At 40.7% G+C, this 25,012-nt stretch overlaps 1 protein-coding gene across 1 annotated transcript in view; it reads right to left on the reverse strand.

Moving 5' to 3' along the window:
- Nucleotides 1-25,012, reverse strand: part of KCNU1 (potassium calcium-activated channel subfamily U member 1) — a 168,441-nt gene that overhangs the window by 45,601 nt on the left and 97,828 nt on the right. Inside the window, exon 22 of the mRNA XM_033415052.2 lies at nt 23,387-23,501. Coding sequence (XP_033270943.2) covers nt 23,387-23,501 — 115 coding nt within the window. The remainder of the gene's footprint in view (nt 1-23,386; nt 23,502-25,012) is intronic.

Genomic DNA, 25,012 nt, shown 5'->3' on the forward strand with positions numbered 1-25,012 from the left:
GAAAAACAATTGACTTTTGTATCCTGTGGCTTTACTATAATCACTTAATAGTTGCAGGTATATTTTTGTAGAATCTCTAGGATTTTTACAGAGGCAATCATATCATCTGTGAAAAAGGATAATTTTATTTCTTCCTTTCCAACTGTACAACTTTTATTTTCCTTTTCTTGCCTTATTTCACTTACTAGGACATTCTGTGCTGTTAAATCAGAGTGAGGAAAGGGTGTATCCTTGCCTTGTTCCTAGAAATAGAAGTTTATGAATTGCATTGATTTTCAAGGAAGTACCTTCAGGCTTGTTGATTTTCCCTTTTGTCTTCCTGTTTTCATTTTAATTGATTTATCCTGTAATTTTATTACTACTTTTCTTCTTGCTTTAGGATTATATCTTTTTCTTAAGGGGGAAGCATCCAGTTTCTGACCATTAAGTATGATGTTACCTGTAGGTTTTTTGTAGATATTCTTTATCAAGCTGAGGAAGTTCCTCTCTTTTCCTAGTTTACTGAGATTTAAAAAAAAATGTATCATGAGTGTTGTATGTTGTCAAATGCTTTTTGTGCATCGACTGAAATGATCATATGATTTTTCTGCTTTAGTCTTTTGACGTGGTTAATTACATTGTTGATTTTCAGTGTTGAACCAGACTTGCACAGCTGGAATAAATCCTACATGGTCGTGGTTTATAATTCTTTTCGTACATTGTTGTATTTGAATTGCCTTTATTTTTTTTGAAGATTTTTGCATTATGTTCCTGTGAGATACTGATCTATAGTGTTCCTTTCTTGTAATATATATATATCTGGTTTCGGTATTAGGGTAATGTGGGCCTTGAGTTAGGAAGTATACATTCTGCTTCTATTTTGTGAAAGAGATTGTGGAGAATTGGCATCACATCTTAAATATTTGGTCAAATTCACCAGTAAAAACTTTTAGGCTTGGTGCTTTGTGTGTGTGTGTGGTGGGGTGGGGGTGGGGGTTTAATTAATGAGTATCCAATGATCAATAAAAGTATATTTATTAAATTTGTTTAATAAATATAAGGCTAATTTGTTTAATAAATATAAGGCTATTCAGATAATTGTTTTTCTCTTTGTGTGAGTTTTGGTATCTCTTGCAAGGAATTGTTCCATATCATCTAAATTATGAAATTCTTTGCAGGGAGTTCATAGGATTCCTGAATTACCTTTTTAATGTCCATAGGTCAGTTTAGTCTGATCTTTATTTAGTCTGACTAGAAGTTTATAAATTGCATTGATATTTTCAAAGAACTACCTTTGCATTTTGTTCATTTTCTTTTGTCTTCCTGTTTTCATTTTTATTGATTTATCCCATAATTTTACTATTACTTTTCTTCTGCTTGCCTTAAGATTAAATTTTTTCTTTCTCTAGTTTCTTAAGGTAGAATCTTAGATTATTGATTTTAGTTCTTTCCTCTTTTCTAATATATGCATTTAATGTGATAAATTTCCCTGTAGGCACTGCTTTTGCTGCACCCCACTAATTTTGATAATCTGTATTTTCATTTTTCTTTAGTTCAAAACGTTTTAAAGTTTCCTTTAGACTTCTTCTTGGATCTATGTGTTATTAAGAAGTTGTTTACTTACATGTATTTGGGAGATTTTCCAGCTCTCTTTCTGTTATTGATTTCTAGTTTAATTTCACTGTGTCTGAGAAATACTTTGTATGACTTCAATGCCTTTAAATTTGTTAGTGTATTTTCTATGGTCCAGAATGTAGTCCATTTTGTGCACTTAAGAATGTGCATTTTGCTGTTCCTGGAGTATTCTACAAATGTCAATTCGAACAAGTTGAGCGATAACGTTGTTCAGATCTACTATATCCTTACTGATTTTCTGCTAACTTGATCAATTACTGAAAAGGGGGTCATGAAGTCTCCAACTTTGAGTGGATTTATCCACTTCCCCTTTGGGTTTTAACAATTTTTTGCTCCGTGTATTTCGATGCTCTGTTTTTAGGTACATAAACGTTTAGGATTGTTGTCTTAAAGGACTAACCTCTTCATCACTATGTAATGTCCCTCTTTATCCATGACAATTTTCCTTGTTTCAAATCTTCTTTGATTAAAATGAATACAGCTACTCAAGTTTTCTTTTTGATTAGGGTTAACATGGTTTATCATTCTCCATCTTTTCATTTTTAACCCATCCAAATATTTATGTTTAAGGTGGGTTTCTTATCGATAGTATATAATTGGGTTCTTTTTCTTTATCCACCCTGACAATATCTTTTAGTTATTTTATGTACATGACTCTCATTAAAAATTATTGATATAGTTGGATTGTCTACCATGTTTGTAATTGTTTGCTATTTGTGGCATTTGTTCTTCTCCCACCCTTTTCTTCTGCCTTCTCTCGTTTTGAGCATTTTATAAGATTCCATTTTATCTCTTAGCATATCACTCACATTTTTCTTTAAAAAACAGGAGTTGCCTTCAAATTTGCAACATACATTTTTGACTTATCTAAGTCCATCTTAAAATAACACTGTGCTGCTTCCTGTGTAGTGCTGCTGCTTATAACAGGGTATCCCCAATTCCTCCCACTCATCTCTTACGACATTGTTATTCATTTCATGTATTTACATGCTATAATCACCCAATACAATTTTACTATTACTACTTTAAACAGTTATATTTTAGATCAATTAAGAATGAAGAAAAATAAAATATTTTATTTTCCCTTCATTTAGTCCTTCTCTAATGCTCTTCTTTCCTTTATGGAGATCTGAGTTTCTGACCTATATCAATTTTCTTCTTCCTGAAAAGACCTTCTTGCTTTCTTACCTTCTTTTGATTTTTCTTGCAGGGCAGGTCTTCTAGTGATGTAAATTCCCTAAGTTTTTGTCTGTCTGAGAAAGTATTTTTCCTTCACTTTTGAAGGACAACTTCACTGCATACAACATTTTAGGTTGATGCAATTTTTTCTTCTTTCTTTCAATACTTTAAATATTTCACTCCACTCTCTTCTTATCATAGCGTCTGACAGAAAGACCGCTGTCAGTCTTAACCCTGTTTACCCTGAGGTAGAGGGTGTTTTTACCTCTCCTCTGGCTTCTTTCACTACTTTCTCTCTGTTGTTTTTTTTTAGCAGTTTGAATATGATATTCATAGTTTTAGATATTTTTGTATTTATTGTTCTTGGTATTCTCTGAACTTTCTGGATCTGTGATCTGTTGTCATTAATTTTGGAAAGTTCTCAGCCAATATTAACTTCAAATACTTCTTCTGCTCCATTGTCTCTTCTATTCATACTCCAATTATGCATATATTACACATTTTGAATTTGTCCCATATGTCTTCAATATAGTTCTGGGTTATTATTTTTTTTTCTTGCGGTACGCGGGCCTGTCACTGTTGTGGCCTCTCCCGCTGCGGAGCACAGGCTCCGGACGCGCAGGCTCAGCGGCCATGGCTCACGGGCCCAGCCGCTCCGCGGCATGTGGGATCCTCCCGGACCGGGGCACGAACCCGTGTCCCCTGCATCGGCAGGCGGACTCCCAACCACTGCGCCACCAGGGAAGTCCTGGGTTATTTTTTTATCCTTCTTGTTTCTCTTCAATATCAGCTTGGGAATTTCTGATGACATATCTTCAAGCTTACGTATTCTTTCTTGTGCTTTGTCCAGTCCACAGGTGAGCCTATCATTTTTAAAATTTGTTACAGTGTTTTTAATTTCTAGCATTTCCTTTTGATTCTTTCTTAGAGATTCCATCTCTCTGCTTACGTTACTCGTTTGTTTTTCTGCATTGCCTACCTTTTTCTTTAGAGCCCTAAACATATTAATCATACTCATGTTATGTTCCCTAATAATTCCAAACTGATGGCTTATCTGAGTCTTATTCTAATACTTGCTTTGTCTCTTCATACAGTGTTTTTCCCTGCCTTTTAGCATGCTTTGTAATTTTTTTGGCAACGGGGTATGATGTATTAGATAATAGGAACTAAGGTAAACAGATCTGTAGTGTGAGGTTTTATGTCATTCTGGCTAGCAGTTGCACTATGTTTAATGTTTGATGTAGCTGTAGTTTCCTGAGGCTTCCAATTCCTCTAACGTCCTTGCTTTTGTCTCCTTGTCTTTGGATTTCTCAAAAACTCTTTCTTGAATAGTCCGTACCTTGAAGCTCTTTCAACTGTAATTCACTCTTGTTATACTGGAGCCCTCTTGGTATGGTAGTAATGTGTGGGAGAAGGGAAGGTGATGTAATTTTGTGATTAAATCTCAGTTTTTCAGTGGCTCTGTATCTTGGGGCTGTAATCTTTAAGCATCTCTACCTGGTCCCCTCAGGTGAGACAGGAAGGTGAGAGGGGGCCACAGTGGGAGAAACACCCTTCCCTCACCTGAGATAAGGCACTGGGAAACTCTTTTCTCCTAGAGAGTCGGTCTTTGTTACAGAGAACCCTCTGGGTGTATTTCAGTATAGTTACTCCTCCCCTCCTTCTGCCAGAGTTACTGAGGGAATTTTTCTTGCCTCTTCCGTATGAGAATTTGGTAGTATCCCTGGAGTTAACTTAAAACCCCCCAAAGTGTGGCGGTCCCTCTGAGCCTCTAGCCCCAAGGAGGCTTTCACTCTTCACCTAGACCTCACTCAACCTCCAGGAATTAACAAAAATTACTATTTAAGTGTTCCTACCAGTTTATGGCTCTAGGGGCCTTTTCCCCAGGAAAGCAGAGCTCAGCTGTGACTCTCCAAATTTCAGGGTGATGGTTTGCCCTGAAACCTCAGTTCTCTGATGGGTGAAGAAAAAAGTCTTTAATTTTCCGTTTGTTGCATTTCTTCCTGTTGTAAGGACAGGAGTGATGAGTTCAAAGCCCTTTACATCTTGGAGCTGAGACTGGAGATGTGGCAATGTCTTTCCTCATTCTCTCTGATGCAAGTTTCAGGGTCTGGTTCCTCTGTGTCATGGAATCATGCAGCTCAGTTTTCAAATATCGTTCACATCTCAGCACATCCCATCTACCTGTCTAATCTGAGAACTCCCCCTTCAATAATTGAATATACTTTCCTTATTGTCATTATGATGTGATTTATGACATGAATGTAATTGTCAGGATTACTGTGGGTAATTAAAACATGAAGTGAATGCTGCCAGAGGCTTCAGTCACTCTCAGTGCCCTCATTAAAAATCAAGAGCTGACCAAATTATAAACAGACTGGTTTGCAGAAGTTCCCAGCAAAACCTAATTATGAAGCTTATCCTTATTCTATCCGAACTCACTCCATTAGTCATGCAAATTCTGAAAATGATTAAGTTATTTTATGTGCTGGAATTCTGGAATTAATAATAAAGAGGTGAGTAGCAGTAATTAGACATTACTATGAAACTTTATTATGTCAGGTCGCTCTGGGTCATACTGCACCTCTTCCTGACCCTGCACCCAATAATATAATACGTACGTACATACACATACACACACACACACACACACACACACACCTGTAAGATGGTTTAATGAATGACTTAATGGTTTTAGTTAATTTATGATAACTTTTTAAATGACAGCTAAAACCAGGGGGAGAAGGATTTGCAAATGCTGCATGAGTATTATCTTGGAATTGGTTAGAGAAAGAGATTTGGTGATTATCATCAGGGGAATCCTTTCTCTCCAGAAAAGGCAAAGCACCACAAGGAGAAATCATTTACTATGAGGATGTTTCAAGCTATGGCAGCTGGAACAGGAGCAAGTGATAACTTAAATCTTGAAGGAGCTTTAGATGATCATGTCTCATCTCATCTAATTTTACAGATAGAGGACTTAGCCTAGAGAAATTATGTGGCTGCCAGTGAATAAGAGAGCTAGGCTCCATTGACTGGTGGGGAAATTGGAGAGCATCAGGGTTTTCTCAGCATGGGACTGGGTGAGAGAACGTGGAAGGCAGGTCCACACTCAGTTTGCAGAGAACAGAGAAAGTAAGTCACTGACTGTTTAGCTTGGAGAATCACGGCCTCATCTGAGATAAGAGAGCACTATATGGAAACAGAGATATCATGATGCCTATCCAAAAGAGGTTAAGAACCTTGATTCAGTACATCTCTGGGGAAGCAAAAGTAAATAAAATTTAAAAGATAAGGGAGGGATATAAAAAGCGGGGGAGGGAGAGAGGAAGAAAGAGACAAAAAGAAAAGCATACTTTATAGATGGATGTAAGATTCAGGAGTTACACATTTATGTATCAGATTATGGAGGTTCAGCATTGCCAATGTGGTTGGATTGATGATGGGGCTTAGGCAGATGTCCCTTTGTGGGGAGCAACGGGGAAAACAGAGGGTAGGGGAGAGAAATATGTAATTCTTACAGGGGTACAGAAATTCAACTCTGCAGAAAACTTTCTTTGCTGTTGGAGAGGGAGACCTGAAATGAAAGACAGCAAAGCTGTGAAACTTGGCCCAGAATGAAGCAGTCCTCAGCCCTGCCCGCCTCAGGTGTGACTGGGTGTACCCAGATGGCATCCTCATGCAAATGTGACAAATCAAGAAACAGAAATTCGTATGGAAGGTCCTTGGGAAGGTGACAGAGAAGAAGAGGAGAAGGGGGACAAAGGAGCGTGAGGTTCAGCTTGAGCGAACGGGTCTGGTCTTGGGAAGCAGCTGCTGAAGCTCAGCTTATTTGTCTACAAATCCCTCCTAGTAAGGTAACAATTTTAAGAGATGGTGGAGGCAGGGTTTGACATTAAGGGATCTGGGGATGAGGAGATGAGTAAGAGAGTGATAAATTCAAGAAAATGGAGAGCTTTATAGGAGGGAAGGCAAGAGTCTGGTTGCAACATGGTGATTAAAATACCCACCTTTGACAGATGTAGGAGCCAGTAAACTTTAAAGCGTGCGTGCGTGTGTGTGTATGTGTTTTGTCTGCTCTGACTTTTTGCGGCAACGCCATGAGGTGAGCAGGAAACATATCTTATCCACAATTTAGGATGGTACAAAATTAAGCGACTCAAAGAAGCAAGATGGTAAGCGGTGAGCCTGGGTTCCAGTCACTCGGACTCTGTGTCTACTGTGTGTTCCTCTACAATACTGCTGGTACTTTACAGAACTGCTCAGAATGGATATAGTGGAGAGCAGGAAGGTCAGTGAAGAAAATCACATGTGCTTCCTCTTAAAAAGGTGGTGGGTTTTTTAGTGGGTTCATTTTCTCGCCTTCTCCAATGGTGGCCGAGCCTCAGGACTCTGAAGGGGGCTTGTGTGACAATTAGGCAGCTGCCTGACCCATCATCATCGTCATTGGAGGAGGGGAGCTACAGGCTCCCCAGGATGCGCCTAGCCTTAAAGTGCACAAGGCCTTGGAGACCTCTGTTCCTGCCTCCATGAGGGCCTGGAAAGCCCAGGGGCTCCTTGGATTCCCTTTATATCGATTCCAAGGGCCCTGCCGGACAATTCAGATTGCACAGAATCCTTTGTGCACACCCCCCCAGGATGCATGCACATTCGTCACTCACTCAAAGCATATTAAATCATTTCAATGTGTCTCTCTTTTTGTTCTCCTGGGTTTTTTTGAGTTTTTCTTTTTTTTTTTTCAAATTTCTCAGCTTTTTAGGAAGCAAATATGATACATTCACCTCCAAATGTGGAGATGTCTCAGCGAGAGGCACTCCCAGAAAATGCCTTTGAAAACGGCATTTGTTGGCTCACTGGGGCCAGACGCAGCCACCTCAGCTCTTGCTTGAAACCCAAACAGGGTGACTGCCAGTCAGGGATTCCAACCAGCTGGAGGAATTGGCCTAAACCATCTGACAAAAGGGATCCCTTTTCCTCAACAGCAGCTTCTCCATCTCTCTCTCTCTCTCCTTTTTTTTTTTTTGCTTGAGAATGCACAGTTTTGCATTTGCCCTTCATACAAATAACTGGAGGGTGGGAATTATTCAGAAAGCTCGTGTTCGACACCCCATCTGTTCATTCCTGACAGCAATATATAATATAAGGCTATAAAAACTTGAAAAATAATGCAACATAAAAAGGGATTGACTCAGCTCCAAGAGGCCATAAATGGTAACAAATACCACTGGATGATTTATTTCACGCTGTAATCTTTACAGTAAGTCATCTTTCAGACATTTCCTTGTGACAGGTTTTAATAATATTAATGCCCAGAGCAATCCAAATCATCGCCCATAGACGTATTTATCAAGCTGTCAATCCGAGTAAATGAAATTCTATAGGCAATAATGTAACATGTTTAAAAGAAGCTAATAAAACAAGTCAGCAGAGAAATATGACTTCAAAGTATTCTCTCCCGCTAATCCAGTCCTGTATGTTACACAGCCAAAATGCAAATCTTTCCATACCTGATTTATTGCTCCAAAAATACCAATGACCTTTCCCCAAGCTTCTGTATATTCGCTCTCACACATTCATAGAGCCTGCAGTGCAGTGCATCCTGCCGGAGCTGCTGAACTCCGGAGTGCTTAGCATTTATTGTTTTGTTTGTCTTGCTTCTAAGCAGGTACTCGATTGGCAGCTGCAGTGAATAACATCTAAGTTTCCAAGGCTTATTAAAATGTAACAGCTATCTGAGCCATAAACCAATCTTTACGACACCCACTCTAGGAGGGCCTTCAAGAATACCTAAGAAAGTGACTTCATGGTTTACCAGTGGCCATGTAGGGTGTGCTCTGTGCTAATTACTTCTCATTCATGCAGGTCACACTATGCCAGCTGTTAAAGCATTTGGCATTTCAAACGCAGTTCCAGATCTGCTTCCTGCAGGAAGCCCTCCTTATTAATTTCACTAATTTTCTGATCTCTAGCACAGTGCCTGACACACCCCTCAACCCAACTTTCTAATGAATGAATCTGTGAAAGCACGACGCACATCCAAGGTGCTCACCACACATTAGATGTTAATAGGCATTGCACTGATTTATTCGATTCATTCTGCAGTTAACTGACGCCTCGTTTTTTTCTGGCTTCTCACACACATGCTCCTTGAGGACAGATTTAGTGTTTAATGGGCACCATGAGTGTTTCCTATACCACTGGGTACCCTGTAGGATTATGTGTAGCACACAAACACACATATATAAACATATATGAATGATATACACATATGTGTCATGTATCTATGCATACAAATGTATATGCATCATGTATATCATATATATACACACATATATATATCGTAATTGACATGATATTGTTTAAATGTATTTATTTATTAGGATTATGGTCTTACGTTTATTTGCAGTAAATCCTTCAAGGTCTATCCAGCCCGTTATCTGCACTTATCTACTTCTTTGAGAACTGCCTCATCCCCCCACCCAATGGCCAAGTTTGCTCCTGATGACGCCACTTCCTGGATCTGATTGAACAAGTCAGGGAACTGATTCGAGCTGTCCCGATCAGACACTCTCTTCTAGTAATGGGACACTGGGATTCGTATTAGGAATGTTCTTGTCTTTCTTTAGTTTAAAAGGGTTTCTGTTGCTTGCAAGTAATTGGACATTAATTAAAATGTTTATATTTCATTGATAAATCAGCTTTATAAAAGACCACTTTTGTTTGTAAGGAGTTCATACTTTATAATGAGAAGCTGGATTTATTAAATTTCAATCAAATATGAAGCCCTCTGTATCCTGATCATGCATGGTATTTTGAGTTGAGTTTGGGAGAGACCTTGGAACGTCAGAAGAATTTATTAGACAAACATGAGAAGGGAAGCACATTCTAGGTATATGCACAGGCCCAACACAGGAAAAGAAGTATGATGTGTATTTTCAGAAGTGAAAGAATATAATATTGTTCAAATTCAGAGGACTTTGGTGAGAGGCAGGGGCCATACCAGGAAGGGCACTGTTAAAGATTTTGAGCTCATTCCTAAAGACACTGAAAAACCACTGAAGAGAAGCAAAATTATCATATTTTCATTTTTCATACGTCATTCTATGTATGATACAGGAACAGAAAAGAAGGGCCCAGAGGAGATGTGGGGAGACCAGGTCAAAGGCCATTTCAATAGTGGCCTAAGGAAAGATGGTAGCTTGGCCTGGGATTAGAATTAGAGATGGAAAGGGTATAGAGATGCAAGATACTTTTAGAGGTGAAACAGAGAAAACAATGAGACTTGGTGGAATTCAGGTGAGAAACCCGTCTCACAGCATCCTCACTTGATCCTTCAACCCCTACCAGGACTGCTAGCCCAGGTTGGCTGATGATAAAGCTGGCTAGGTTCACTGTCTGTTTTGCCTTTGCGTTTGCCGACCTCACCGTGTGTTTCTCAGTGCAGTTAATAGAGGCAGACTAGAAAGCAGGTATTTGGGGAAAGTTTTCATTTTATAATTTTATTCCCTAATTTGGCACAGGGATATTGTTCCAGAATCTGGTTACTTTTCCTACATCTATTTCTTCTCTTGCCTCCTCTTCCTTTCAACGTTAGCACTCCCTCACTGTACATCCCTCATGTACACTGTGAGGCTCAGAGTGAAGACAAGCCAGCCAGGGCGGCTATTAGATCGTGGGTGTGGGTCGGGAGACGTTTCAAAGCAGCCTTCTGCCCCCAAAGTTGATATATCCACGCATATACACACCCATTCTCCTGGGAATTAGTTTCCTTCCTTCTCTACTCTTCTGCTATTTTTTTTTAACAGCTTTATTGGAGTATCATTGCTTTACAATGGTGTGTTAGTTTCTGCTTTATAACAAAGTGAATCAGTTATACACATACATATGTTCCCATATCTCTTCCCTCTTGCATCTCCCTCCTTCCCATCTTCTGCTATTTCTTGGCTTGGGAAAAAAATACACCTGGAAAAATACTATGACAAGATTCAGTGGCTGAAATGGTAAAATGAAGAAGAGCAAAGAAGGAGCAAGGCAAAGGAGGCCATGCCACAGAGCTGGAGGTGGAGATGAGAGTACCTGGTGAAAGAGTGGTGGATTAAGAACAATTTTCCATTACACTCCTTCCCCCCAAGAAAGAAAAGGGTTCTAGGTGGGAAAGTGGACCTTGAAAAACCATCTGGTTGATATTCTGCTTACGTGGATTATAAAAACATGTTTCTCCTGGTCATCTGACCGAAACCTTTAACTTTGAGGGCAGATGAATGTAAGCTCACCCAGGATGGTTTCTGCCTGTTTTACTCTTTAGTATGTTCACCACTTTTTCCCTACAAATTAGCTGTTAAAAAAAAAAAAACCCCACAGAATCCATATGGAGAGGTGAGAGCCTTGTGTCACTAGGTTCATTGATTTTCTTCCTTCCTCCCTCCCTCCCTCCCTCCCTTCCTTTCTTTTTTCCCCTTCCTTCAGAGTGTCTTCCTGGGTGAGCTTAAGGGATGCAAATGGAAGTCCATTACTTTGGGTAGAGTGTGAGTCCTGAGAACTACTCCTGGAAGACTGAGCTCATAGGACAAGCAGATACTTGACTTGGCCTTACAAATCCTTCCCGGTTATCTTTACCTCTGAGCCATCTCTAAGCCTCCTAATGCTGGTTTCGGATGCTGACCCACAAGGCTTTCTCAAAGGAGTAAAACAGAAGTGGGAAAAAAAGGAAACATGTCACCCATGGTCCTGGCAGCTGAATACTTACACTGTGGGCTAAAGCTAAAACCAGGGAAATTTGGAAAGGTCCAAGAATATTCAGATTTATGCCCAAGCAGTGTAGAAGACAGGCACCAGGCTTGGCTGACTGCAATATCTAACGGAATATTGCAGTTCACAAGCAAATCTAGCTAATTGGTATGGAAATATTTTTTTATGAAATATTTTAAGGACTGGAAATATTAATATGTCCTTTACTTGTAACAAAATGCAAGCATAAAGGTATTAATCATAATGATCACATCAATACATAAATAAAAACTGAGAGCGTTTTATACTAATGTTGGAAGACCATTTGCACTGCTTTCCGTTCCTGAGCCTCACCAATGGATTAAGGGGCTAGTTTGAATTAAAGTCTGTTGTTTGCCTCTCCTCATTTCAATCTCTCCCAGATCTTCTTGTAAACATGTACATCTGCAATGTATGTGTGTACAGGAGTGTATAAAGTATAAATGTGTAAAGTGAACCATACACAGATATAGGCACAGATATATGTGATTTACTTTACCGATTGATTCTTATACAGCAATACCAGAAACTTCCCACTAAGACTAATTTATCTGCAATATATGCGTTAGCAATTCTAAAAGATATGTATTAAAAATTTCTTCCATTATCTAAACTGAACATTTTAGGAGAAGTTTGAGTCTGAAAATGGCATCTCTTCTCACACTTATAAATTGCTTTACGATTTTTTTTTTAAACTAGCTTTTCCCCACTGGCACCTTAAACACGGATGGGCTATAATAATAGCTACATTTTATGATTAGAAAGCAGGGAGGCAGCAAGCCGTCTGGATTAAAATTGGAACTGGGGTTAGAATCACAGCCTTGGGAAGAGGGGCAGAGCCTCGCCTGACCCACGGAGGCTCCGGTGGCAGAGAAAGCCCCCCAGCGAAGGCCAGTGGTGACACCCGTGCCATCTCGTCTGAAGACAGAGCTGTGTTCCCAACACAACACTGGGAGTAGAAGAAACTCCAGGTTTTAAAATGAAAAAAAAAAAGCGGGGGAGGGTTATTTCTTGTCTTTACATAAGGATTCTGCATCGAGTTACATAAAATAACTATTCATTTAGAGCAATAAACAGAATAATAGTAAGAAAAAATATGTGACGTCTACATGTTTTAAGGAACATGACTATTGTTTAAAGAGAGACGGGCTCATAAGTAAAAAAGAATGGTGACAACTCGGCTTTCCTGGGGCTGAGGGGAACTGAGTAGGTTTCCAGGGAGCCAGGTTATTTAGTTCACTTTTTAGCACTATCTACAGCAATATTTCAGAGCAAAATAAGGAAAATATCTGTTCCTTTTCATTTTGCAGCCACAGAGATTACAGGGAAAAAAAATAAATAAGAAATATGTAATCCCCGTGGTATAATCCCCGTGGTATGGAAACTCACTTCTCTTAAATACCTCCCTCTGGCGTAATTGACTTTTCATGTGCATTTTAATTATGATATTTCAGCAGGTTGCAAGAGAATTTTTTTTCTGCTGCTGTTGTTGTAAATTATGGTTTGGAAAAAAAAAGTGTTATAAATCTAATTACAGTTTCACTTATATTAACAAGTCAGCACAATCTTCCAGCATGTTTACCAACCAATTCCGATATTTACAGCTGACCTAATTGGTTGTGGGGCAGAAGCAATGAACAATATTTTATTGTCCTGATAGCTGTGCATGTGCTGAAGACAGCTGCTAAGGTGTAAAGCTACCCGGTGACCCTGAAGTTTTGCCTGCCCTGTGTTTGCCTTCATCAACCAGCTGTAAAACAGGACAGAAAGCAGGAGGGAAAGAGAAAGGGCTTCTGGAGTGGGGAGCGAAGGAGTTTGTTAAAGATGTCTTCTCTGAATCCTCTTTTGGCAAGAAAGATTTTTCCAGTTATTTGGGGGCTGTTACAGACTCAAAAGTTAACTTGTTCTTGGCAAGTTTGTATAAAAAGTTATAAATAACTGCATGAAAGCCAACAATATCTTGGGTCAACATCCCTGATATTTGACACTTAAGTTGAGGCCAATCTTGGTCCTGTCCTTGAATTTCACTGTCAAAGCCCATGTAGTCTTCAGAACCCCAGCATGGGTCTAACACAGGCTGGAAATTCTTATATTCTCAGGTCCTTAGAGAACGGGCTAAAAACAAAGAACCCTCCTACCAGGCAAAGACCATATTGCTTCACAGGGAGACAGAAACTGGGTCTACCTGTCACGTTACTCACGGTGAGTTCTGCTGCAGCTTTACCACCCCTCAGATTTAAATGAAGATCACATTTATCTCTCAGGTCTCTGTCTTTCCTACTAATGCTACTGGTGTTAACACAAATGTAGAATGCCAGTACAATCTTAGCAGAGAGCTGCTCTGAGGCAAGTCTCCAGACCATGGGTTCAATTGCTGTGTGGGCCAATCTTGTCTTCTGGGTCATGATAATGATGATGATAATAAATGTTAATTTATTGAGTGCTTACTCTCTGCTAGGAACTTTGCCAAGAGTCTAACAGTCTTCTCATCAGCCCTATGAGATTGGTACCACCTGTTTTACAGATGGAAGAGCTAAGCCCCAGAGCAGTGAGTGCCTGGGTCACCATCACACAGCATGGAAGTCACCGAGCTGAGATATGACCCTGGCCTGTCCATCTCTGGAGTCCCCACCGTAGCCTTGGCACTGAGTAGCCTCCTTCTTTATCACTCTTGCCTCAACCTAAAAACTAAGAAAGCACTGCGCACAATAAACGTTGAGGTGTGGTTTTAGATGCACCCAGGAAGCCCTTACCAAACGTTGCCTAGAATAACACCTCCCCTTCGGAAATCTCCCACTTAGGACTCTGTCCCTTAGCTGAAGTCCTTGATCCTCATGAAAGCAGAACTACCCCTGGAAGGATTAACATTGTAAACTTCTGTTTTCGCAAATGATGGTTCTAATAGTAGATGTTGACGGGCATGGGAAGTAGCTGGAAATTCTAAGTCCTGAGTAGAGGTGATGGTGGGCATCAAACAGAGAGCACAGGATGCAGAATGAAAAGTCTGTGGCAACTAAGTCACATTTACTTTTTCCCTAGGCATGTCCTTAGTCCCTGAATAGAGTTTTACTTAGAAACAGTGACTAAGCCTCCCATAATCTTGACCTTTGTCTTGTTGAGTTAGTTGGTCTTTTATATATGACCCTAAACAGACAAGGTCTCATCCCTGCCTTTTAGGAGATTTTAAGTGAGAAGAATGAAAACATGCAAAAACTAACTACTTAATTCAAATAAATACATACACTCAGTAAATAATCAGTTGTCCTACAGGAATTTTTATTCCTGTATTACCCGGGCTGCTTCCTCATCTCACCATCCAGCTAAATCAATGGAAATTTCTGTACCTGTGAAGTCCTAGGAGAGTGTGACTTCATTTTCCTTAAGACCTGTCCACATATTCACAAAGAGGTTTAAAAAGGGCTTTTGTCCCTCTTTCATTACAGCCTTCTAATCTAGTCAAACAGACAGGGCGAGGAAGACAAGAGTAATGAAAGGAATATGTTGAATTGTCCATGGTATTACTCTGACACTTTTATGAAGCCTAAAGCTATTTTGTCTTCTATTTTTAAGTAATGAGACTAAAATATTGTTTTTTAATATAAAGAACTCATTTATTCAATACATATCTGATGAATTATTCCTATACAGGCAGACCTCAGGGATATTGCCGGTTCATTTCCAAGCGACCACAATAAAATGAATATCGCAGTAAAGCAAGCCACACTAATTTTCTGGTTTCCCAGTGCATGTAAAAGTTACGTTTACACTACACTGTAGTCTATTAAGTGTGCAACAGCATTATGTCTAAAAAATGTACATCCCTTAATGAAAAATATTTCGTTGATAAAAAAATTCCAACCATCACCTGAAACTTCAGTGAGTTGTAATCGTTTTGCTGCTAGAGGGTCCTGCCTCGATGGTGGTGGCGGCTGACTGATGGGGGTGATGGTTACTGAAGGCTGGGTGGCTGTGGCAGTTTCCTAAAATGAGGCAGCAGTGACGTCTGCCACATCGGCTTCCCTGTAGCACGCAAAGCTGCTTGTCGGTGTTTTACCCGCGGCAGAACTTCTTTCAAAATTGGAGTCAGTCCTCTCAAACCCTGCTGCTACTTTACCAACTAAGTTTATTTAACATTCTAGATCCTTTGTGGTCATTTCAGCCATCTTCACGGCATCTTCACCAGGAGTAGATTCCATCTCAAGATGGAATCCATGAGAAGCAACTCATCCATACAAGTTTATCGTGAGATTGCAGCAATTCAGTACCATCTTCAGGATCCACTTCTAATTCTAGTTCTCTTGCTATTTCCATCACATTTGAAGTTACTTCCTCCACTGCAGTCTTGAATCCCTCAAAGTCATCCATGAGGGCTGGAATCAACTTCTTCCAAACTCCTCTTCATATTGAGATTTTAACCTCTTCCCATGAATCATGAATGTTCTTAATGGCATTAAGAATAGTGAATTCTTTCCAGGAGGCTTTCAATTTATTTTGCCCAGCTCCATCACATGAATCACCATGTATGGCAGCTATAGCATTACAAAATGTATTTTCTAAATAATAAGACTTGAAAGTCAAAATTACTCCTTGATCCATGGGCTGCAGAATGGATGTTGTGTCAGCAGGCATGAAGACAACATTACTCTTGTCCATCTTCATCAGAGCTCTTGGGTGACCAGGTGCATTATCAATTAGCAGAAATATTTTGAAAGAATAATTTACTAAGAAGTAGGTCTTAAGAGTGGGCTTAAAATATTCAGCAAACCATGTTGTAAAGAGATGTGCTGTCATCCAGGCTTTGTTGTTTTCATTTATAGAGCACAAGCAGGACAGATTTAGCATAATTTTTAAAGGTCCTAGAATTTCCAGAATGGTAAATGAGCACTGGCTTCAATTTAGAGTTACCAGCTGCGTTAGCCCCTAACAAGAGAGTCAGCCTGTCCGCTGACGTTTTGAAGCCAGGCACTGACTTCTCTCCTCTGGCTATCAAAATCCTAGGGCACCTTCTTCCATTACAAGCCTGTTTCATCCACACTGAAAATCTGTTCTTTAGTGCAGTCACCTGCATGAATTATCTTAGCTAGATTTTCTGGAAACTTCCTGCAATTCTACATCAGCACTTGCTGCTTCACCTTGAACTTCGATGTTGTGGAGATGGCTGCTTTTCTTAAACCTCATGAACTAACCTCTGCTGGTTTCGAACTTCTTCTGCAGCTTCCTCACCTGTCCCGGCCTTCACAGAATGGGAGAGGGTTGTGGATTAGGCTTTAAAGGAATGTTGTGGTTGGTTTGATTTTCTATCCAGACCATTGAAACTTTCTCCATATCAGTAATAAGACAGTTTCACTTTCTTATCATTCGTGTGTTCACCGGGGCACCGCTTGTAATTTTTTTCAAGAACTTTTCCTTCGCATCCACAACTTGACTGTTTGGCACATGAGGCCTAGCTTTTGACCTGTCTCTGCTTTCGACAGGCCTTCCTCACTAAGCTTAATCGTTTCCGGGTTTTGATTTAAAGTGAGAGACGTCGACTCTTCCTGCCACTTGAACACTTAGAGGCCACTGCAGGGTTATTAACTGGCCTAATTTCAATAGTGCTGTATCTCAGGGAAGAGGGAGGCCCGAGGAGAGGGAGAGAGATGGGGGAACAGCTGGTCGGTGGAGCAGTCGGAACACACACAACATTTATCAATTAAGTTCATGGTCTTAAATGGGTGAGGTTCATGGTGCCCCAAAACAATTACAATAGCAACGTCAAAGACCACTGATCACAGATCACCGTAACAAATATAATCATGAAAAGTTTGAAATATTACAAGAATTATCAAAATGACACAGATACACAGAGTGAGCAAATGCTGTTGGAAGAATGGCACCAACAGACTTGCTTTGATGTGGGGTGGCCACAGACCTTCAATCTGTAGAAAATGCAGTATCTGCAAAGCGCGATTAAACAAGGTACGCCTGTCTATATGGTACTTCGCTAGAGTCATGGCACACTGCTTCTCAAGAAGTCTGATTTCTGCCTAAAGGTACAGGACAAGAACTAGAAGGGCGGTATTTAGAGGATCTAAAAGAGAGCATCTACTAATTCTTTCCTTATTCTTTTATTCTTCTATTCCCTGGTACCCTAACTCTTTCATCTGTCTTTGGAACTCAGGCTCGTGGTACTTAAAAATAGCACTTCTAGATGTGTTTGTGTCTATCTTTATACCTACCCCCATATCTACACCTATAATTGAACATAGATACATCTGCCTTACTGTTTTCTTTGAACTGTTAATTGAGACTTGATGAAGATGCTTACTAAAACTTCATGACCGAACTACACCCCTGCTAGTGATTCCGATGTATCCAAATAACACCAATTGAAATGAGGAAGGCATCTTCAGAGGTTCTGAAATGTAAGGTAGGAAACCATAGGACTGGGGACATAAGTGCTACCTGGACTCTTGGAGAAAGGTAATTTGGGGAGATGAAATACTGGCTATACGGTATTAAGTAAACACGGACTTCTAGACCATGATTTGAAATCCTACAGTAAGAGAATACTCAATAAGCGTGTATGAAGGAAAAAAATCAAAGACTGCGTCTGATTTACTGGTTGTGGGCCATACTGTACTCAAACAGAAAAGCCCATGCTTGTCTAGAGGAAAAGTTATTTTAAAAGCTTAATATGGAAGAAAGGGGAAAAAGAAGTACCTGCTCAGATAATCTCATTTGATTAGTTTCTGCAGAAAGCTCAGATAGGATGTGGAGAGAGAAGAACCACGTATGGTGATTCGTATCCAAGCTTCTCCCCCTGGAAAGACCCTGGAAGCTGGTCCTCAGTAGGAGTTCAGGCATCACTGAGGTTAAAAGATGGTGTTTCTCTTGCCTGGATCATCTGGGGCACAGAAATCAATAAGTGTGAAGAGCTAAGAATAGAGAAGAAGGGCTCAGCTTCCTTTCCTGACATCAGTCTGTGTGTGTGTGTGTGTGTGTGTAAGGGACATGGTACTCGAAAGTGAGAACTTGTAGGAACAGATGGCCCAGGAGCCACGCCTGGCAGAGGATGCCCTGGCAGTCCTTCTGATGGACTGTAATTTGCTCGGAAACTGAAGACTGCCGAGGGATCAGCTGGAAGACACTGGGAAAGAGCCAAGGAAGGAGCTGGAACCGCCATGGAAAGAGTGTTCTGGAGGGGAAAGGCAAGCAACAGACTTGGGTGCAACAAAGTGAGTGCTGACGCTCCAGGGATGGTGGGCTGTAGACAGGGCATGAAATTTTGGAAGGTCTTAAACTTCAAGCCCTCTCCCCTTGCATGAGAAAGAAACTGGCTGCAAAAGCGTGGAAATCTATGAGCCAGGGGAATGATGGCAGAGGTGGTGGGCGGGGGCACAGAACCACAACCAGGGAACCCTTTTTCACTTGCTCGATTTTTACTAGATAAGAGTTTAATCTGTTTTATCTCATTGAATCCTCACAAATAACATTTCAATTATTTTGGTTCTAATATCATCTCTGTTTTGAAGATGAGGAAACCGAAACCTGAAGGCTAAGGAAGGTGGGGATCTAGGGCTCATGCCTGCTGTGGGGCAATGCTCATGGCTGGTATTGATGGGCCACTTGCCTTTTAAAGAGCTACGGCTGGGCTGGACATCGGGAAAGAGAGAACGAAATACTACGCATGGTCTCTGCTATCTCCAAAAGGACATGGGGGAGTATGAAGACAAAGCTGATACTATAAATACAATCTTAGTCACAGGTTTCACAGAGACAAAGTGGGAAGGGAAACTGTGTGGAAACTTATTTAGGCTTCAATAGAGTCTATAAGCGTTGAATTAGGCAGACCCAGAGGGAGGGTTTCTACGGAAGGGCTGATATTCCCAGACAAGACAAACCTTTCTATTAGAATTGGTTTCCTCTCCTGACCCAGATCTATCAGACACTACTTGGAAATTTCTGCCTCTCCTTGTTTCACTGATTAGCGATCTACCCATGTCCACCTGAGTTTATAAACACCCACTTTTCAAAATACTGAAGGACTTAGTGTGGTTGTTGTGTTACTGGCCAGTCACAACATGAATCAGTTGTATCTAAATCTTTTCTTTCTAATATCTAATCAAAACCGGTTTTCCTGAAGAAGTGGATTTTGATAGAGACAGAGAATAGTCAACGACTGTACAACAGTAAAATGGTCAGAACTTTCCTAAGCTCACCCAAAGTGGGATGGTCACAGTAAAGAAACTGGAAGCGAGGGCAAAGGGGCTCCAAGAGGGTTTGAGAGGCATTTTTATTTATCATCACATTTTGCATAGGCATAGCTCTAAGCTTATCACCCTGAAAAAAGTCAGAGGAAATATTCATCTTCCCCCTCTCGTATTACATGACCTCTTGATTTAAGGACACGGAACGCTGGTGAACAGAACTAGTATTTGTCTATCTGCTCAATGAATACATAACCATCACCTATTAAACAGAGTTTTGTGTGCTAGTCTGAGACCCAAACTGCTGTTTATATGACGTTGCTTGTTGTTGCTTATTCTGTGGGAAAAGAAGGATACCAGGGATGCAGTGAAATATCGGACTATAACTTTCACGTACGTTAGGGCTGTCTGTACTGCTTCGAGTACTAAGAATAGAAGATAGTAGTTTCTGAACTTAACAGAAAACCCACTAGTGGCCTGAAGATTACATCTTTAAGAGCACCAAGCCCACTGTCAGCAAAACTATAAATAATCGTAGGCTGGTTTTGGAGTGTGCATGTAATACTATTAACACATCAAAAATGGATCACAAATAGCGCCTACCACACATATTACATTTTTCCCCAGTAACGCCTGCTTGTCTCTATTACGCCATCAAGTCTATCTTACCACTCGCGATCGTTACTCAGGACATGTGTTTGCTAATTTGCTAGCTGGAATATCTTTGCCCTACAAAAAGAAAAACAACAAACCCCCCCCCCAAAAGCAGAAAACAAAACCCACCCTATTCTGTAGTCCCAAGTGGGAGCATTACCTCTCATATATCCCATTAACACTGGATTTCAAACAACTGAGCTGACCACTCCCTTGATGAAATATCACAGAAATTCACTCACAAATAGCACTGATCTGTCAACGTGCATACGACCATCTCATCAGCAGTCTGGCTTTGATTAGTTTTAAGCTCTGTAGTTCATGAGAATCTGTCTTGCTTTTGAATTAAGAGGTACAAGTGAATAAGCATCATCTTTAGAGATGATCCGGATGGGAAACTATCACTATCTTTGACCTTCTTTAGGGGCTTTAAAGCATATTCAGGGATCCCCCAGCCATAGAGAGGGCTGATGGGTCCAGGTTGCAGATGGACCAGGCCAGCTGGACCAATTCTCCTTTTAGATGCCTGCTTTAGGCCATTTCCTTATTTATCATAGACAATAAAGGGATTAAAGACAATGGGGAAACATCAGTAAGTTAAATGATTTTGTTTGTATAGCTGTGTTAAAGAATGGTGGGAAACGTCAGTGAAACTCAATGGCTGAAATTGCATTTAAGGACCTTCTGTGGGTTTTGATTATCCATGACTTGCTAATCCTCTCTTACCACAGAGAAGACAAGGGAAAGAATAAATAAAAGCATAAACATGGTTGGAGCATTTTATGTGTTATCACATATGTTATCTTTATAGTCTCAAAACACTTTTCAGATTGGAATCATGTTTTTGCAACAAATTTGCATCAACGTAAACAGAACGTACATGCATATATTCACACACATGCGCAATACCAACAACCAAGAACGTATTCTTGAGAAATCTGAGACGCTATTTCTCACTCCATCATGCATCCACACCTCTAGTCAGACTACTCGGTACATGGAAGGCTCCACGTTTTCCCCACGCGTTGCCCGTGTTACATTCTCCACAGGAACTGAGATTCCCATTCTCTTACCTTTCTCCAAATCCCACTTCCTACAGGAAACATTCTGGAACAATCCACCCAGCCCCCATTGACCTCTTCCTCTTTGACCTGCTGTCAGAATCATCAGTGTAGCACTGGAAGGGATGCTGCCTCATTTGGCCTCTGATTTAATTTATCTGAATTCATCTCGTTACCCAACTAGGTTGCGTGGGGGTGGAAACATGATTTCTGCATTTAAGCATAGTGCCTACTTAGCACGCAGCTACTCAATACTTAGCTCTTTACCAACCGTTTTAAAAAGAAAGAAAAATCTACAAATCTCAATGCTAAGCCCTAGCTGTTCTGTTGTCATTAAGAGTGAGGCAAAATTCCTGAAATTCCATAGAACCTTTCCTCCAAACAGATGTTAATCCTTTCCCTCCTTTCCCACAGATTATCTCACTCAGATTTCATAAAATCCTGGAATGGAAGGCAGGGAAGGGCAGAAAATATAATTCCTAGATTTTTGTATTCCTCTTAGAAGGCCCATACATGAAGCGGCGGCACCTTCGGTGGCTCAGATATTTGACGCCTGCCTCACCTGTTGGACAGGTACAGCAAAACCTCCGTTAACCAGACCCATCTATCCAGAATCCTCAGTTAAACAGAAGCATGATTCTTCATGCATTAAAAGAAAGAGGTGAATTATAGCAAAAACAGGATCAAGGATTTATTTCAAAATCCACATCCTTGGAGAGCTCTGCATCTACTACATATTCGGTCCAATCTCGTACATCTTCCTAGATACAAGAATCGATCACTGCAATAATAAGGAACATTTAATGAATGCTCACTGTCAGTGAGGAATCAAGCAAAATGCTTTAAATACCTCATCTCATTCAGTCCTTACAAAGACCTACAGAGTATTCATTACCATTATACTCATTTAAGATATCAAAACGGAGACACCTAGGGCTTCCCTGGTGGCACAGTGTTTGAGAGTCCGCCTGCCGATGCAGGGGACACGGGTTCGTGCCCCGGTCTGGGAAGATCCCACATGCCGCGGAGCGGCTGGGCCCGTGAGCCATGGCTGCTGAGCCTGCGCGTCCGGAGCCTGTGCTCCCCAACGGGAGAGGCCCCGCGTACCGCAAAAACAAAAAGAAAAAACAAAAAAACGGAGACACCTAGAAGTAAAGCAAGCTGCCCAAGATCGCACAGCTTAGGGAGGGCCAGCGTTTGCATGGAACATTGTGTGACGCCAGAGAAGATGATACAATCCTTACCTATAGCCAATCACAATTCTCAATCATGAGAGATTTTCCTGGTATTTTATAGCTACTAAATTGAAATGCTGCCAACACATGACAGAGTTATTCACAATAAAATTTGGGGTGACAGAAGTTTTAGATCAACGTTCTATTTAAAAATTATTCAATAAACAGATCACACTCTTCAGCTCCAACCCCGCATTCTGCTTAATCGGGGTTATCTTGGAGTAGAGAGATGCAGGAAAAAGAGAGTAGGGGAGGAAGAATTTGTTGGCCCTATTCTGCAGATTTAAAAACCAAAAGCAATCTCATCAACAATTTGTTGGAAATAAGGCACGGATTAATAATAGAAAAAACCAAAAAAAAAAAAAAAAAAGAAAAAACCTTGAGGAAGAGTTGAAATTTTGCCCTCACCCACATTTCCTGAGTGCCTGGAGGGTGACCTGAAAGAAAACTGGGTGCATAACCTCTGGCTGTCATAAGTATAAATTATTTCAGCAATGTTGTGGGAGGTATATTCGCTTAGTTCAGACATATTGGGAGAAGTTGGGAGGAACTCATGTTGGTGAGGAACAACTGTATTAGTCAGTATAGGAGCTGATAAAGCAAATATTCCTGTTTAAGTCAAATTTTTATTGCCCAGTGATTCTTAGAAAAAAAACCATAGAGGACCAGGGTCCTCTGCATCTCTTACCTGGTGGTCAAGCTCAAGTTGCTAGCCATGCTCATAGGTGTCGCTGGGCTGGAGTCCTGTGTTTTTGGACCAGAGCGTTCCCTTCCGCTGTTTCTCATCACCGTGACTGTTGTCCCTGCAATGTCATAGCCATTTTGGTGAGCTGGCATAATACCCCTTCATAAGGGATTTCTGGACTGTTCCTATTGGCTGAGAGAGCTCTAGCCCCTTGACTAGGGAGAGGCTGAGAATCCTCAGTTACAGACTGTTCTAAGAGGATGGTTTGTAGAAAACTCTTTAATTTCCTTCTACAGAGTTAAGAGAGTGAGTGAAAATGATTGTGAGGATGTTAATACCATATGGTATGCTTAAAAGAAGTACCTACTGAGTACTTTCTTATCCATTCTGCACCTTTCTCATCCATCATTCTTCCCATCTCATCCAGAAGTATAGCATTTGGGGAGCCTTTCGGCTGCCAGCAGAGTCTACAGCCGCTACAGGACACTAAGGAAAGATCACTATACAAGGCCCCTACTCCCTTCTGCAGATACCAGTCAGCCTGCAATTCATTCTCCTTGGATACTGCTTCCTTTCACTTCATTTTTCCTTCAAGGCTTCCTTTATTATTTATTTTAACCTTTGAAGAATCTTGATCTTACCTGGGATATGTCTCAAAACACTTGTGAATTTCCACATCTGGAAATAACACAAAAGCAGATAATCTTCTCATCTGCAAAACAGGGAGAAGACTGGGACCTCAAAGGGTGATGGTTGAGGATAAAATGCAAGAATGTGTGAGCAACATTAAATGAGCAGCACGAAGCTGCTCTGAGATGGAAACAAACTGACACCTGAGCCTCCTGCGCCCACACGCTGATACTCCATCACGCCATTTTTATTCCAGAACAGAGGTTTAACCTAGGAATCCTTTAAACGCACTTGGCTAGGAAGCCATCCTTGCTCAATAAGAATTGGCACTCGGTACTGTGATGAAAAGTAACATTCTAAAGGATGCTTTGGAAGTCAAATGCTTTTCTTTCACTATTCAAAAACCCTGCATGATCTGCTTGCCTGAACCTGATCGCCAGGGGATCAGAGATGGGAAGACTGCCTGGGAAGAAGTTATCAAGGAGACGGACAGAGCCAAAGAGGAGGCATCACTGCCACTCCTCTTCCTTGCCCACCTAAGTGGAGAAAAGAGACAGGACCTTTCCTCCTGTGTCAACTTAAGAATCTCTCTGTACTTAGACTACTCGGAATGGGGAGTTCCTCTGGAACAAGCCTTTGAACCCACACTGAGCCAGGTTTTGGACAATGGCAGACGTAAAGAGCCACAAAACCCTCTTGGTATCCCTCTTCTTTTGATGTAACTCTTTCTCAGCCATTTTAATCTGCAGAAAATATCAACTGAGTCAAAACATACTTTTGGAAGAAGAGGGACATCCTTTGCATATGTGATTTGTCGGTTTAAATCAGCAGTAACTGCATCATCCAGGTGTACCAAGAGCCAAGTATGGAAGAAGATTGCTCCCTGTCTGTAATCCTCAGAAGCCTTCACTTACATACGGAATTTTGATGGGGTTTTCAGCTTGATTGATGTTTCCTTATTTTGTGGTTACCTTTTGCCCTGGGGGGAATGGCTTGAGA

The sequence above is a fragment of the Orcinus orca genome, chromosome 21, assembly GCF_937001465.1.
Source record: "Orcinus orca chromosome 21, mOrcOrc1.1, whole genome shotgun sequence".
NCBI classification, from domain to species: Eukaryota; Metazoa; Chordata; class Mammalia; order Artiodactyla; family Delphinidae; genus Orcinus; species Orcinus orca.